Genomic DNA, 16,239 nt, shown 5'->3' on the forward strand with positions numbered 1-16,239 from the left:
ACTCACAGCTAAAAAAAATATACAACTATGTACGGGGTGGGGGGGGCAGGGCTTTGGGGAAAAGCAGCAGAAAAAAAAGACTGGCAACAAATGTTAGCTCGGGTGCCAATCTTTAAAAAGAAAAAGGAAAAAAAAAAAGAGGCAGGACTGGACTAGATCCAAACATCCAAGAAGAGTCATAAAACAGTAGTAAGTTCTAGTCACTACAGAGGTCTCCTGTTTGATTTCTGACTGAGCCCATTTTCTCATCTCTAAAATGGCACTACTCACTCAAGCATAAGGTTTAATGTTTAAGACATTTCTACTCAGTTAAAAGTTTGTGACACTGCAACTATTTTTAGGACATAAGTTATGAAAATTACAGTTAAGAAATTATCTTATTTGCAATAGCCTCACAATATGTACCTAAGCCAAACTCAACTTGCAGACAGGTGAGATGAAGAGCCTCATTAGCTCCTACTCTGATAAAAAAAAAAAAAAATTAGTATTTTTTTGGTTGTCTACAACTCTGTAATTGAAGAGAGCTGGAGTGACCACAAGCAACCACATAGTTCTGAAAGGCTTATGCTTAAGGGTATGTGAAACTAAAAAGTGGTGTGGAGCCCAAATTAGTTTTTTAGTTAATTTTTGTCGTAACAGAGATTTCTTTGAAGATGAGAGCTGACAACACAAGGCTCAGCATCTATACAGTTAACTTCAAATTATTCTCTTATTTCAAGGCCAGTTTTCTTATTAAAAAAAAGGCAAAGTGTAAAAGAAAAACATATAGCATGCACCTACATATTTCACTATCTTTTCTGCTACAGCTAGGAGGATAAGCAAACAGAACTTATCCCAAAAAACTATGATCTTTGCTTAAGCAGATCAGAAGGAAAGTACTGTAAACTGGAAAGACTGTGCCTATAGATAGATATTCTACAGGTGGGTTCTGGGGATAGTTATTAAAATTTACAACTGGAAAAAAGAAAGTTTATTCAAACGATTTTCATCATAATTAATCACACAAATGTTGCTAATGAGTATATTTTTATATTGACTTGGCTCATAACTTTATAATGCCAGCCGTCTTATCAATATCTAACATCTTCCCTTCAAATGACATCATTAAGCTAAATACGAGAGCCAAGATGAATTTTAATGATTTTTGAGAAACACAAAATAGGGGCCAATAACAACTTTAATGGATTTACAGACCGTCAAACTCGATGTTAAGTTTGCCAATCTGTCTTCTGACCTCAAATTTTTCCTAGTTTCAAGCTTTGCATTTTACCTATTGTGTAGGGGAACTCTGAGTTCTAAACTAATCTTAGCTTTCCTGAATGGTCTAGAGAGAATTAAGAATAATTTGATAAACTCTGAATCACTGGAACTAGAAACAACTTCCATATCAAAGGTGTATAATTTGGGGGTCTAGGGTTGGAAAAGAGGGCTTTTTATTACCACTGGCACACAAGTACTCATTAATCTTTGGAAAATATTGAGGCCTTTAGAAATAGTTTCTGTAACATGAGTCATGTTCATATTTAAAAATATGATGGTAAGAGAAGCTTTAAAAACACTTGGTAGAAATTAACTAATAAATAATTTTAAAAATAAAATTTATGTTCAGCATTTGTCTAGCATAGAATCCTTAGTTTTGCCTTTCATAAAGGGGAACAATGAATTCATTTTAAATTATCTAATGCATTTAACCTCAAAAGATAAAACATGCACAGGAACCTTTAATATGAACGGCAGGGAAATGACCAATTTTAATTAGCTTGGTTTTTACTACAGGATCAACGTGAAAGGCAATTTACAATGGTGAAATGAGAATTGATCATTTTTGAAAGGTTTTATAAAGTCATTATTAGTTTTATCTTCCCTGGATGACAGAGTTCAGAGGCCAGACTTAAGCTAGACAGCTCGAAGGACTGCCCCACAGGATGCAATCAAATGTGTGAATTGATAAATTACTATCAGAAAAACAAATTTTAACTGTGTACGTTTTTCAAACAGAAAAACTGCTCAATCTTTAAAAGACTGGGAACTACAACAGCTCTTTTTCTGAGCACGTGCCCCGGATACTCTACCAAAGAGGAAAACTAATGAGGTTCTAGGCATCACATCGTTTTTTGTATTACTAATACCTGCAGGTTTTCAGCGTTAGGTTTTTGTGTTACCCACGGCAGGGCCTAGCACATGAGGCGGCTGCGCGTGAGCAATAGTTCTTTTTTTTAACTCCAGCAAAAGCTCCGCAAATGATAAACGCGAAGAGCCCCATTCACATCCTCCTAGCCCCTCCATCCGTCCTTTACGAAGAGGGATTGTAATTCTGGCGGGACCTGGGGCAGAATACTGTGGTTCTGGAAGGATAGAGCGGGTGCGTGGGTGTGTGTGAACACTGCAGGAGGAGGCAGCAAGACGTGATCACGGAGTGGGAGGGAAGGATGATCCCTCTTCTAGGGCGGGAAGCGACTACGAGAGGTGGCTGTTATGCATGACGGGGGCCAGCACGCGGGGAAGATGGTGGTGGCCGCAGGACAGGGTGATTGTGGGAGATTCCTTGTTACGGGGCAGCACTCGGGGCCGCCTGCAGTGAATGATCCTGGAGCAACGAAAGGGGCGCAACACGGAACCCGGGAATTCCCGACGGAAAGGGAAAAAAGGGCGCCGAGAAACGGGGTTATTATGGGATGGCAGAGGGGGGCTCCCTAGGGAAAATTACGGGATCTATCTCACCCGCCAATTGCTGTACAGTCTCTTCACTCGCCGGTAATAAGCGTCTTTGTCCAGAGTCACAGCCATAGCCACAGACGTCGCTCCTCCTCGGGTTCCGAGAATCACGCGAGGTCCCGGCTCCGCCACCCGCTCTCGGCCCCGGAATCCCGCACTCTCCCAGTGACCCGGAAGTATCGACCTCAAAGATGCCCTTTCCGCTTCCGGGTCCCGAAAGCGCTTGAGTTTTTTTTTTTTTTCCCCCTTCAATCCTCTCTCCGGAGGTTAAAGGGAGGAAAGGAAGAAAAAGACTGAGGAAATCAACAAAATGTGCAACGCAGACTCTAGATTTTCGCGGGGTTTTCTTGTCAACTTAGCAACAGCCGCACGCGAACCGACGTCATCACGTGACGCCCTCCCCCCGCCCTTACTCTCTGCCCGGCCGCGGTTTCCAGGAGCTCCGACTTTTCGCCGAGGCGGCGGCGGCTGAGCGATGCGAAGGAGGCGGGAGGCGTGACGTGCCAGCCCCGCCTCACACGGGCTGCCGCGCGCGGGCGCGACGGCCCCGCCCATCGGCAAAGGAAGGGGAAGCGGAAAGAGCGGGACTTGGCGTGCGATGGGAGTGGGAAGACTACAGCGTAACTGGGTACGTTCCCCTCCTAGAAATGGTGGGGAAGCAAATGCCTCTGCTGCTCTAGAGCTGGAAGGATTCCTGGTGCCAGGACGCTGGGTCAGAGGTTCCGCGCGGCCAGAGTTCATAGCAGGGAGAGGGAACCCACCCTCCCGATGAACGACGACTCAAGCTATGGGGGGACTTAGCCTTAGAAAGGAAGATAAAATGCCCAGGCTTCATCTGAGCGCTGGGATGGTGGGGGCAAGAGTCGTAGAAAACAAATGATTTGAGGGGCTTCACACAACCCAGTCCCCCAGGCTCAAGTCGTGACAGCGTCCTTCCAGTTAGCCAGTCCCTTGCCACAGTTCATGAAGTGACAACATTCTTACAGCTTCCCAAAAGCAGCATTATTTCACTTAATTTGAAACAAAACATACATGGTTCTTGACGAAATTGTTCCTCTGTGTCTCCTAAGAACTTGGAGTTTGAATCTGGAACAACCTTTATTCCACTATCCAGCTTAAATCATTCTCTTGCCTTTTAGCAAGCTGGACAGCTTACACTGAAATATATATATCCCTTGAATGGAGTACAGATGTTTGCCCTATTCAAGGTAACTTCACGTGAACAATAATGAACTTCAAGAAAGTGGTGTTGAAATTACCCATCATGAACATCAACTCTTAAAATTAATATTTATATTGGATTTGAGCAAATATAGAACAAGGGAAGAGTGGAAAAGGATTAACTTAAATTTATTAATGCCAAGGGGAAGGAAGGTAATAGTTCCTGACCCTCCAGCTGTATCCACAGTTCGGCCAGGAACAGGCTCTGCCAGAGGCTGGGCCAGCGCTACATAGTCTGTGGTTAATGGAGGTGTCTAGGGAGGGGTGAGCGCATCAGCTGCTCTAGTCTCCTGTCCTTCCCCAGAAATGAGGAAGTGGTCACGTATTATTTTAGGAGATCCCCTGCCCACCCAATCCTCTCAAATTTGGAAGCAATCAGGTACAAGTTTTCTCTTTCCTTTTCACCTCCTGGAGTCCTGGGTTTCCCCACATCTCCCCTGCCCCTCCCACTTTTCCATAGTCCAAGGGCCAGAGTAAATGAAAATACAGCAGCCACCCAAGCAATGGGGACCATGCTGGGGCTTCAGTCATCAGCATCTTCACTGGAGTCTGAGTTGGCTGGCATCATAGGATCATCAATGAGTGAGAAGTCCCTTTCTGAGATATCATAGCCCTGAGATAAATCATCATCATCATCTTCATCCTCATCGTCCTCGTCCTCCTCAGGTTGCAGTGGTGGCAACCTCAAGGCAGTACCAGAGGTGGTAGTGGCTGGTGAAGAAGGGTAGCCAGTGGCTCTCAGGCCTGGATGGTGATGATGGTGATGGTGGGGGTGGGGGTGGTGGTGGTGGTGATGAAGCATGGTGCTAGAGTCTACATGAGGGGATGATGCTGCACCACCCATCACAAACGGCATAAAAGGCAAAGATGCAGAAGTGGCACTGCTGTGACCCAGAGATGACACAGACTGCAGGCCACTACTGCTGTGTTGGAAGGTATTATGCAGAGATAGGGACCCAGTGCCTCCACCCTGCATCAGGGCCATCATCTTAGAAAGGTCTGGTCGCATCCTGCGGGCCCGCTTCTTGCTGCTGTCTGGTGCAAGAGGCCCTGGCAAAACCCGGTTGAACACAGTTTCAGCATGGTGACCCTGAGAGGAAGGAACAAAAGATAGTGAAAAGAAATGAAACAGAAGTCAACAGCGTCCTAGCTTGCAAATGTTTTTTCACTGAATCTGTCTTCAGGAGGGGCAAAACAACTATAGTTAGACGAAGCTTGATGGTGATGAGGAGGAGGATATGCTGGGCATGGCTGGTTAAAGCATTCTGATGCTGAAGTTAAGATCAAGGATTTGATACTGATACTTATGTGAACCAGAGTTTTGCTTTTTTCCATGACTACATTGTATCTTTACTCTGGCCAACCATTTCACAAATGCTTACCTTTGTTAATAAGGGGCCTGAGGAGGACAGTGAAAAAATCAGTACTTGCAGAGTATACTTTACTGATGGCAGGTTGTTCACACGATCTTACCATGTGACATGCAGCACAACTCTATTGACATTTAAAATACTATCATTCATTATCACATCAAAGTGGGATAAACTCAAGACAGACAGGTCAGATTAAAACTTCTGGATGTTCAGAACACCAAAAAGTTTGGGGAAGATCCCCAATAAATTTAATAAAATAAGTTTTTTTCACATTGGTAAAAGACAAATATCTGCTGAATTTTAAATTGCTTCTTCTAGACGTTCTGACTGTAAATTTTGGTTAAGTTCACTGAAGCTGGAACTTATTACTTTTAGTGTCTCTGCTTTGCTAGACCTACGAACAATACTGGGTAAACTGGCATCAAACTCAGGCAATTGGTATCTGTGTCTCTGGATTCTCTGTGTCTCTCTCCCAATCTAAGCCTAACATCTGACTTGGGAATATACCTTTCTGACTTGAAAAAACAAACATCTCAATACTCTATTTGTGTAGACTTTTAAAATGTAACAATACCAGCACCTAAACTCCTGCAGGTCCCTGTGATAATGCAGTGCTAGATATGCCATTAATTCTGCATTAAGAATTCTGTGCCAGTCGCATTATGATTTTCTGTCATTTCCTATGATCTTTTTTCTTAGAGTTATCAACTGACTATAAACAAGTAGCAAAAGTACTTGAAGTAAAAATAGGTAATACTAGAAGAAGAGCCTTTTTTACAGGCTGCTCTAGTAATGTTAAATTCAAGACAGAGACAGTACCAGCCTTCTAGCCAACAGCCTCCCATATCAACCACTCTGCTTATTACACTCTTGCTCCCATGGAGGCTAACAGGGAAAATTAAAATATTCTGCTTGGGTTGGCCTGGTGGTGTAGTGGTTAAGTTCGTACATTCCGCTTTGGTGGCCCACGGTTTGCAGGTTTGGATCCTGGGCACAGACCCCACACACTTCTCGTCAACCTATGCTGTGGCAGCGTCCCACGTAAAACAGAGGAAGATTGCTCAGGGACAAGCTTCCTCAGGCAAAAAAGAGAAAGACTGGCAGTGGATGTTAGCTCAGGGCCAATCTTCCTCACCAAAGAAAAAAAAATCTTTTATAGTAACAATATTTATATAAAACCGCTTTTCACCAAAATAAAAATAAGCCTCATAAATTCACCTTACAAATAAATATATATTATGTGCAAGATAATGTTCTCCTCAGAATACAAAAGTGCTAATCCATTTTAAATGACTGCTTACCAAACCAAACCATGATTCACATATGTTTAAAAAACACAACCACTGCCCAAAGTAAGGCAAATATAGCTAAGAGAAACTTTTGCAGTTATAGTTTGGTGGAAAGGATTATGAGTACTTAATCCACCAAATGGTCCATCACCATGATAAAAGCATATTGAAAATAATGGAATAACCTAATCAGGAAAATTATTATAAACTATGAAACATGGTTTCCTGTCCTTTTTCCATTAATGGTATATTAATAGTGATTCTCAACCTCTTACATGTTGGGGAATGCCATGACTGTTTTTCTTACTAGGCCCCGAAATCACTTCTAAAATACATAGAATCATAAAACTTTTAAGAGACTATCTGCTCCAAAACCCTCACTTTTCAGGATGTGCAAACTGAAAAGGTTAAAGGATTTTCCAAAAATCCCTTAGTAGAAGAGAAAGATAAGGCCTTGAATGTTCTAATTTTTATATTTTAGTAAAGTGCTTAGGTGCTAAAGTTAGTTTTTAGAATTTTATGCTTTTCTACAGAAGACGATGCCACAGGGCTGTAACAATACTAATAAAAATACTCTAGTAATATTGGTGAACTGAAGATAAATTTTCTCAAACATACATTGGAAAAAAGATAAATAACATTAAATAATGAGTTCTAAAGTCACATCTAGCGTGTGAACATAGTAATGCCTCAGTCTCACTCACCTTTTTTCCATTCCTAGAGTTAGCTGTCTGTACTGGTTCCATTCCCAAACAGTTTAATTCTGCTTTATTATTTTTTTTACATCTCTGCCACTTCTGTTTTCTACGATCCTCCATATACTGCAATAGAAGAGTATTGGTTATTCCAGAGGAATAAAGATCTCTGGAGTAGTAATTAAGGTACTAGTGTATAGTTTGACAATAAATGCTTATTGCATGGATAAATAAAGGATTGGTCCTAGTGGAAAAATGCCATTAAGTGGATCTCTCCCCCCCAAAAAATCAAGTGGTTATATAATGGTTGAATAACAAATATTTGCCTAGCATTTAGTTTAACAAGTACTTTAATATTATTTTATTTTGATCTTCACAACTCTATGAGGTAGGAAGACTGGGTATTATTACTCCTATTTTGCAGGTGCAGAAACAATGATATAATATGGCATGCTTCCTCCATCTCTTACAGCTTAAATACCAAGAGAATGACTTTAAATCTTGCTGGATGGAACTGCCACTCACCGCTAGAAATCGGGGATCGACAGCGAACTCTGGATGACCCTGTAACCACATCTCCAGTTCAGCCCGGCGAGGGGCATCCTCACCCACCAGCAAAGTACCATCCACCTTATTGATGACGGGGATCCGGGTCTCCAGGTCCACATCAAGGTGATTAGGCTCTTCCATGCACTCCACCTCCAGCTGCAAACCCAGAATCCACCCCCATGAGCACATACTGTTCTTTGGGCAGGAAGGGAGGGGGAGCAGAGCCAATGGTAGCCATAAAATAACCCTAGTATCTTCTAGTCCCTCAATCCCCTTCATCAATTACTAGGAATAAAAAGATCTTATCCAATCATCATGTTAAAGACTTTCTCTACCACTCACCTCGACTAGCTTCTTTCTGTTCCCCTTCTTCTTATGAAACAGAGGATGTCCATCTCCCATTACTCCATTAGCCATCAGCTTGTGCTTCTGGAATGTTAACTTCAATCCTTCCTCCTAGGAAGACAACCCACCCACCCAAGACGTCACATGGCACATGTTTTTAAAGTAAAGACTAAGCTTTGAGGGACTTGAGGTAAGGGTCATCCTCTGGCTCAATGGTGAAAAGGAAGGCCAGCTGACTAAAGGGTAGAAATTAGAAATATAACGAAACTTTGATACTTCTTCCTTAGAAAGACTTCATTTCTTGACCTATTGCCCCTCAGGTAGATTTAAGAGAAGCAGAATTTATCTCAACACCCAGTGCAAGGTAAAACACCTCTCCTGATATCTCAGTATTAGCATGGCAACTCATCACAGGGGCAAAATCCTGATATTCCTGTCACATGCTAATTTAAGCAATTTTTCTTGTTACTTAATGACCAGCTAATAGGGTTCAACAGGGAAGAGGATCAGGAAAAGTAAAATTTTCCATCTATAAAGTAAATAACACTTGATTTAATTTCAGTAGGAATGAGTCCTTTTTATTTTTAACTTAATAAGGCCCATAATACTTAGGTGTCATTTTAACAGCTTTCCCACAATTTGAATTCAATTTTTAAAAACTAGGTTTCTACGATCTAGAAACAAGTCACCCAGAAAACACCTGTGTCAATTAAATTTCTTTCAAAAATATAGTTTCTTTTAATCTAGTCCTCAGGAGATACAAATCAAGATCCTTCTCTTTACTGTAATAACTTTTCCTAAGTGGATCTTTGTGAGCTCTGACTTTCTCCTCTCATTTTTAAAGTTAGCTAACCAAATGAGTTCAGTATCCTGTTAGTGAAACTAGTTAGCAAGAACTACAGCTTCCTTCCCCACTTCCCAGTGCCTAAATGCTGAGCTTACATCTTTGATCTGAACCGTAAACTCCTTCTCATCCATGCCACGGCGAAGTTTGGTGAACTGAGCTGCTGCTGTGGTGACTGCAGACACTTCCTCCTCTGCCATGGAAGCTGCACTGCTGCTTCGTGGTGTGGGGACTGGAGAGTCACCATATTCTCCTGGAGTCAATGACGGACTGTCTAGCAAGTGGTTGCCTGGCCCCAAAATTCCTCCTGTTACCATTTCCTGGCTCCGGCGGCTAGAAGGCCACTTCCCTGAGAGTATAGCCTGGCAGACGAGGTCAATACGGTTTATCAGGACACGATCCTAAGTAAGGAAAAAGAAATCAATACTGGTTTTAGGGCCAGAGTACTAGCTATGTGATCCTGTGACAAACAACAGTGCTATCATCATCAGGATGGGTAAAACTTATAAGGCAGAAAGGAGAGAGGTAATACTATCAGATTCCTAAGTCAACTGGGAAGAGTTTCACGAGAAAACACGTAGCACTAAACACAAAGAAAACCAGAACCACCTGTTCCTTGTTCCCTGCATATGTTACACTGTATTTCTCAACTCTACATGTCCAGGAATGAGGCTGTTACCTTGGGCCACTCAGAGGCTCTTTGTCTTTCTTGTAGCAGCAGAAGCTCAGGGGTCATTTGTTCTCCATCTTCATTTGGGAATCCATCTTGGGACATAGTGAGGGACAGGAGACTCTCTTCATCATAGAGCTTTGAGTGGGACCGGTCAGCAGCTGGAGATTATATGAAATGTGTGATCAAAGATAGAAGAACAAAGTTAGATAGGAATGGCATTAATGGGCTTTAAATAAAGACCCAAAGAATAACAGAACTCTCAACATTCTATCAAATCAAAATCAGAATCTCTCTCAGAGGATGCATTTAGAAAAGAGAAAGAGCAGAGAGGGGGGAAATGGGGGAGAGGGCCACCAGCCTGTCACATGCACTCACTTAGCTTCTCTTCCTTCTCGTCCTCACTCTCATCAGTGCTGGAGCTGGAGCTGGATGAGGATGAGGAAGAAGAGGATGATGGTGACAGCTTGCTCAAGTCCAGCTCAGAGTCTGAATCATCCTCATCCTCCAGTTTGACTGGTGGAACACTCCGGGAAACCAGAGGGGTAGTATCAGAGGGGGCTACTCGCATCTCATAGTCTTGTGGGGTTGGTCGGCTCCTGGCCACCACCTCATGCTCTAGCTTTAAAGTCAGACTCTCCAGACTGGGGACCTGGGCAGCTGTCTCCTCGGGTGGCTTTTCAACAGGAGCATCTGGGCGCAGGGGCAGTGGTGAGGCAGTGCGCGAGGTATACTGCTGGTGTAGCAGTGGAGTAGAGCAGCGTGACAGGGATGGAGCTGGTGCTCCTGCCTGATGGTTCTGCATATAATTCATACGGGCAGCCAGAAAAGAGAAGTCTGGGTCCTGCATGATGTTGCAGTCTGTTTGGCTCACCCCATGGCGGGCTGCCCCTCGTAGAAGCTCCCCATCATGCCGAACGGGCTCCCACCATTTGGGCAATTCAGGACCTGGAGGCTGGCATAATGCCAGCCGATCTTCCAAAAGAGGGTGACATAAAACTTGTTCCCGTAAGCGCCGAAGCAATTCGATACGGTAGAGAGTCCGTGAGGCCCTCTCCTCAGTGATAGGCTCAATGAACAGATTAGGGTCCGGGGGCTCTGCAAGAGATAGGAGTGGAAGGAGAAATGAACCAAGAGTTGGTTCTGTCACCAGCCATTCCTACCCAACCAAGATTCTCCAGTCTTGCTTACCATCTCCAGCTGCTGGGGGAAGGCGGCACACTTGGCGGCACATGGCCACAAAGCCATGGAAGTACTTGGTAAGGCTTTCATCTGTTTTTTTGTCTAGTCGGGCAAAAGTGCGGAAGCGATCCCAGTGGAACTGCATGGTATCAGGGTCATACTCCACACCAAAGGTAGACACTACTCGATAGAAATCAGTTTGTTCACGCCTTGTCCATCTACAAAGGGAAGAGGAAACAGGCAACAGTGATCAAAAGAACACAGAGAAACTGCTTACTACTTAGTGTAGCTTTATTTGAATACACAAAAATTGAAAGTAGGGGCAAAAAAAAAAAGGACCAGAAGACAGCAGAAGAGGTAGTAACAGGTACTGTATAATGTGTAAGAATTTAAGAATTAGCAAGCTAAGGGGAAAAAATGACGCAAGCAAACAACTTAACGAGAATGGCTACATAGAAGACTTTTCTGGGATTTATGATTATGCACACAAATGAGGTTTTATATCGTAGAGGTGTAACAATTAAAGGCAAAAAAGATGGTCCCACTGTAGGGAATTCCAAATAAATCCTTCCTAAGATGCTTTTCAGATAGAGCCCATACATAGTTCAAGACAAACTGACAGCTCAGCCCAAATTCTCAGCCATATTTTACCGTTGCTGTTTCTCCCGCCGTGCAATTTCTTTTAGCTTGAAGGCTGCCTCACAGCGCCGCCTTCTCCGGTCCCCACGTTCCGCAGCCTCTATCTTCATCTGTTCTCTCTTGTAGCTGCGCTGATAGGCCGTTACTAGGCGCCGAAGCCTAGCTGTCAGAGCAGAGCCTGGAGGCCAGAATACATGGCCTGGCTGTTGGGTCACCTGGGCTATAGGAAGCAAAGTAGAATGAACAGAAGTACAGGAAAGGTGGCAGAGAAAATACTGGCATTTCAACCCACCCAAAGGTAAAGCTCTTAGAAATCCCAGGATAGGATAAAATTCAGTCAGTAATTCCCCAACCCCCCACCCCACACAAAATTGTACCAGTTGACCTAGAAGTTTACCTTCATCTCCATCAATCACTGAGATCTCCTCATCCATCATCATCAAGGGATCACCCTAGAGAAGGAGATCCACCCCACAGGATGGAGGGGGGAGGGAAAGGGGGGAAGTTGGCACTCTGAAATCACTTTCTTGTGTGTGTCCTTCTATGGCACCAAGGGATCAAGAAAAATTTCTAATCAAAGGAACCCTCACAAAAAACCGGAAGCAACCAACTGAAAGATTACGAAAGTAGAACCTGAAACATCTGTTCTTATTAATGGCTTGAAGATAATGGGACTCAGGAATTTAGCAGTCAAATAATATATACTTCAATGTTCAGCTTGGGTCCCACCTCCTCCACAAAGCCATCCCTGATCTCCCTCTTTCCATTAATACTTTATATTTTCAAATGTGATTACTTTCCATTTTGTATTATCAATATACTTCAGGATTCAGGGAATTGGAGGATACTTAACTATTTAGAAATAGAGAAAAGCTAGACTCAAATGAGAATTTCTTACCTCATCATCTTGGTCCTTTGGGGGACCCTGGAGTGGTTTATATTCAGGATCTTCACAATCCTTATCAAAGTCAACCCTAAAATTATCCAGAAGCATGAGAAAATGTTAACAATATATCTTCTTGCACTAAGAGGAACCTAGGATGAAGACCTGGCCAAACATACAAGCCAGCATGGGAGACAGTCTTTTCTTTCTTGCCTGAAGGGATGGCAGGCCAGGTGCTAAGCTTTGAGTAAATTAGGTACAGCATTCAACAGAAAGAAGAACAGGGAGAAACTGACAAAGTACCATCTAAACTGCTTGCATTTGAAATGAAACCCTTTGACCAGCACACTTCCTTTCTCTTGACAGCCCTTTCCATTGTTTAATGTATTCTCTCCATCATTCCCAACTATGTACTTTTATTATTTCATTTGAATGGTCCATGCTTCCTTGTTTATTTTTACTACTTTGCTCTACTGAGCAAAGGGTGACATAATAAATGATTTGCAATGAATAAACAACCCAATTTCCTTTGAGGGTCCTACACTAAGCAAACTGAAGTTGTGATCATCAAAGAGAAATCTCTCAAAGGTGAAGGGGTGGGTGGGTATTCACGAACTAAGCCAACTATTTCACATGCCTCTCAGGTCTCCACGTGAGAAGTTTTGTTAAACTCACTGGCACCCAAACCAGGGCAATGCTGCCCTACCTGGTGGCTCAGTATTAGCATGGCAACTCATCATTGAGGCATGTATCCAGACAGAGTAAATGCCTTTATGTGTCAGTCACCACTGGGAGATGGTAACCAGGGTTAAAATTTCCTGAGGCTTCACCATATAAATGGCACAGGAGAGATGCATGGCTAATATCTTTCAAGAGAATCAGTTATCCTCTCAGCTACTGTGACTGTACAGAAAAGCGGTGCAAAGAAAACTGAATAAATCAAATAAGCCATTTGGGAGTAACATTAATTTATACACTTAATTGCATCTTATGACATTGTGTGGCTTTAGGACAGTGTATATAGTCCTTTTTGCTGGTCCCACTCTTTGTTAAGAATTTATCATTCATGAGTACAACCACCATTAAGAATCTCAATGTGTCAGTCAAGGCTAGAGTTACGCTATGCCTTAGCACAAGCACCTAACAGACTTCATAGGGAGCACTCAGAGCTTTAAGAGAACTAAACACCCATGCTTACCCTTCCACTATGTCAGAGAAATTATCCAAAACTCGATGTTCTGCTGCAATAGCCTTGTCATCTGGTCGGCCAGCCTTTTCCAGGAAGCATAAGGCTGGGTCTGCCCTCATAGTATTATATTTCTCATAGCCTAGAAGAAAATGGGCCGTAAGTTGAAGAACATCAGAGATTCACTTTAACTTTATGCTTACTTCATATGCTGCTGGAATAATCAGAATATGTGGGCTACTCATTTTGCTCATAATGCAAAATATGGTTAAAATGTTAACTTGGACAGCTGTCGGGTTATATTACTATATTTAACATTTCAATACCAATTTAGAGTCATAGTTTTGTCACTAGTTATTGAAGATAGGAATTTAATCAGAGTTTATATAAAATGGTGATAGATATACATAGCCATTTAACTGGTGACCTTTCTATTATCATTCTTCTTTTTTTTTTGAGGAAGATTAGCTCTGAGTGAACAGCTGCCACCAATCCTCCTCTTTTTCCTGAGGAAGACTGGCCTTGAGCTAACATCCGTGTCCATCTTCCTCTACTTTATATGTGGGACGCCTACACATGGCTTGACAAGCAGGATGTAGGTCCACTCCTGGGATCTGAACCGGCAAACCCTGGGCCGCTGAAGCAGAACATGCAAACTTAACCACTGCGCCACCAGGCTGGCCCCTCTATTATCAATCTTACTACATAGATGAGAAAACTAAAAAAGTCAAACAATTTAGCGCTAGATCACACATTTTCAAATGAAGGATAAGAAACTTGTACCTACAAACAGGCACTCTGAATGTTTGATGAACAGTAGGTGAATGAATGAATAAACACACTTCAGGATGTTTGGACTCTTCTAAACCTCTGATTCTCACACGTAAATCTAACACTACAAATGCTCACAGTCTTTTTTTTTTTTTTAAAGTGTTTTTGTTTTTTTCTTTTTCTTCTCCCCAAAGCCCCACAGTATATAGTTGTATATTCTAGTTGTGAGTGCCTCTGGTTGGTCTATGTGGGACACCGCCTCAGCATGGCCTGATGAGCAGTGCCATACCCGCACCCGGGATCTGAACCAGTGAAACCCTAGCCACTGAAGCAGAGCACGGGAACTTAACCACTTGGCCACGGGGCTCACCCCTCATTTCTTAAGTTTAATGAAAACTTCTCAAAAGTATGTGGATTAGGTGTCATTACTTTTCTTTTATAAAAGTAAACAAAAAAAGTATTTTAAAAAAAGAAATGATGTTCCAATTCAGTAAGTCACTGGGCTGGAAGTTAGCACTCACTGCTTCTAATGCCTGACACTTGCTATTAGGCAAGACTGAGTAGAGTATTCTCCCTTTATATACTCTATTTTTGTTTGACTCAAACACTGTTGTTTACACCTACATCAGAGTAACTGCCGAACATTTAGACAAATGGGATGTTATACAAGTAGAACACTTTCAGCAAGCCACAGGAGAGTCATACGAACTACGTGTGGTTATTATTAACGAACTAAGTGTGGTTATTATTAACAAGAGTGGGCATATACTGTCTCCCCTAATTTGTGTAACCTTAACTTAGATGCCACGCCATACAGATTGGATACAATGTTTAGAGAACAGATGGGAGACTCCCTACCTTGAGATTTAACTATCCATCTGGTCTTTCTTGAACATCTATTTATAGGAACTAATTGCTCTGCTCTGGATATTTAAGAACTAGTTTCTCATTCAAACATAAGTTTACTGAAGATCAATCAGAGAACTCAGTTATTAGTCATGAGCATTTTGCTAAATGTTCCATCTGTGGGCATAAATCTACAATAGGAAAGGAACAGACTAAGAGAAGGTACCTACCATGCTTAAAGACTCCAATGAGCAGGGACTTGTCAGCCTCACTGTCCCACCATGTTGTTGGAACCTCCAGCTGATCCACTACTGGGAACCATATGTCAATCTCACTAAAGGTATAAGAGGGCAGAGTCAGCCCAGCAATGCAGGAAATTAAAATGATAATCCTTGGAAAGATTATTACAGGTATCTTCTTTTATACATTTATTTAAATGCTCATGCATCTGCCTATTTTCTTCCACTGGTATCAAGTATAGGATTAAAGACCTGATATATAGATTTTAATTATCAGGTATCCCAAAGACGGTATAGAATGGAATGAGTAAACCCAGCTTTTCTGGGATAAGGCAGGGCATAAAGAAAAATATAGCAGAACTTTACCTGGCAATGGCACCCCCTAACACCTTCTCTGCCTGGTCTCCAATAACCTCCTGCCTCAGATAGTATAGCATCCGTACCCGCAACAGCACCCTAGAAGGGAGAGAAAAGAGCTAGCTCAATGGTGGCGTAGAACTTCTGAGGTAGAAAATGCTTTAGTCTTTGCTAAATTCCATCCTTACTTGTTACACTGATGTTTCAAGTGCTTCTTATAACTCTCATCTTGGAACAGAGTATCTGGGTTATATTTCCGGATCCAATCTGCCTTATGGATATCAAAAGTGCTTTGTGACTTTACTTTTTTCCCCTTGCGTCCACGGGGCACAGGGATAGACAGACCTGGGAAAGGGGAGACATTGAAGACTTGGATTGAGAAAAACCCTTGGACCTGAAAAGGATTAGGTAACCTACAGAAAGATGAAAAGTAAA

General features: G+C 42.4%; 2 protein-coding genes, 1 long non-coding RNA gene and 2 other non-coding genes across 19 annotated transcripts in view; 1 reads left to right on the plus strand and 4 right to left on the minus strand.

Annotated features, from left to right (window-relative positions):
- Nucleotides 1–3,271, minus strand: part of SUPT16H (SPT16 homolog, facilitates chromatin remodeling subunit) — a 38,696-nt gene extending 35,425 nt beyond the window's left edge. The window contains exon 1 of the mRNA XM_001505160.7: nt 2,722–3,271. Coding sequence (XP_001505210.1) covers nt 2,722–2,787 — 66 coding nt within the window. The 5' untranslated portion in view covers nt 2,788–3,271. The remainder of the gene's footprint in view (nt 1–2,721) is intronic.
- Nucleotides 3,203–8,152, plus strand: LOC111768551 (uncharacterized). The gene is made up of 2 exons (XR_002800962.2): nt 3,203–3,343; nt 7,766–8,152. It is a non-coding gene; the product is annotated as an uncharacterized lncRNA (long non-coding RNA).
- CHD8 (chromodomain helicase DNA binding protein 8) overlaps nt 4,049–16,239 on the minus strand; it is a 58,326-nt gene continuing 46,135 nt past the window's right edge. For 6 of the 15 annotated variants that reach the window (XM_070240316.1, XM_070240345.1, XM_070240336.1 and 3 more), the window contains 15 exons: nt 15,993–16,149; nt 15,814–15,903; nt 15,439–15,542; nt 13,604–13,733; nt 12,421–12,496; nt 11,920–11,974; nt 11,535–11,742; nt 10,893–11,101; nt 10,080–10,799; nt 9,711–9,862; nt 9,130–9,432; nt 8,185–8,298; nt 7,819–7,998; nt 7,303–7,419; nt 4,049–5,026 (listed from right to left, as the gene is read on the minus strand). In XM_070240316.1, coding sequence (XP_070096417.1) covers nt 4,460–5,026; nt 7,303–7,419; nt 7,819–7,998; nt 8,185–8,298; nt 9,130–9,432; nt 9,711–9,862; nt 10,080–10,799; nt 10,893–11,101; nt 11,535–11,742; nt 11,920–11,974; nt 12,421–12,496; nt 13,604–13,733; nt 15,439–15,542; nt 15,814–15,903; nt 15,993–16,149 — 3,182 coding nt within the window. In that variant the 3' untranslated portion in view covers nt 4,049–4,459. Of the gene's footprint in view, nt 5,027–7,302; nt 7,420–7,818; nt 7,999–8,184; nt 8,299–9,129; nt 9,433–9,710; nt 9,863–10,079; nt 10,800–10,892; nt 11,102–11,534; nt 11,743–11,919; nt 11,975–12,420; nt 12,497–13,603; nt 13,734–15,438; nt 15,543–15,813; nt 15,904–15,992; nt 16,174–16,239 lie in introns of all 15 variants that reach the window. The other 9 variants (XM_070240330.1, XM_014733694.3, XM_014733695.3 and 6 more) reach the window with 3 other exon arrangements.
- LOC111769726 (small nucleolar RNA U6-53/MBII-28) lies at nt 8,499–8,604 on the minus strand. The gene has a single exon (XR_002802527.1). It is a non-coding gene; the product is annotated as a small nucleolar RNA U6-53/MBII-28 (small nucleolar RNA).
- Nucleotides 13,041–13,150, minus strand: LOC111769724 (small nucleolar RNA U6-53/MBII-28). Its single transcript, XR_002802525.1, has one exon. It is a non-coding gene; the product is annotated as a small nucleolar RNA U6-53/MBII-28 (small nucleolar RNA).

This window comes from Equus caballus, chromosome 1 (assembly GCF_041296265.1).
Source record: "Equus caballus isolate H_3958 breed thoroughbred chromosome 1, TB-T2T, whole genome shotgun sequence".
Taxonomy (NCBI): domain Eukaryota; kingdom Metazoa; phylum Chordata; class Mammalia; order Perissodactyla; family Equidae; genus Equus; species Equus caballus.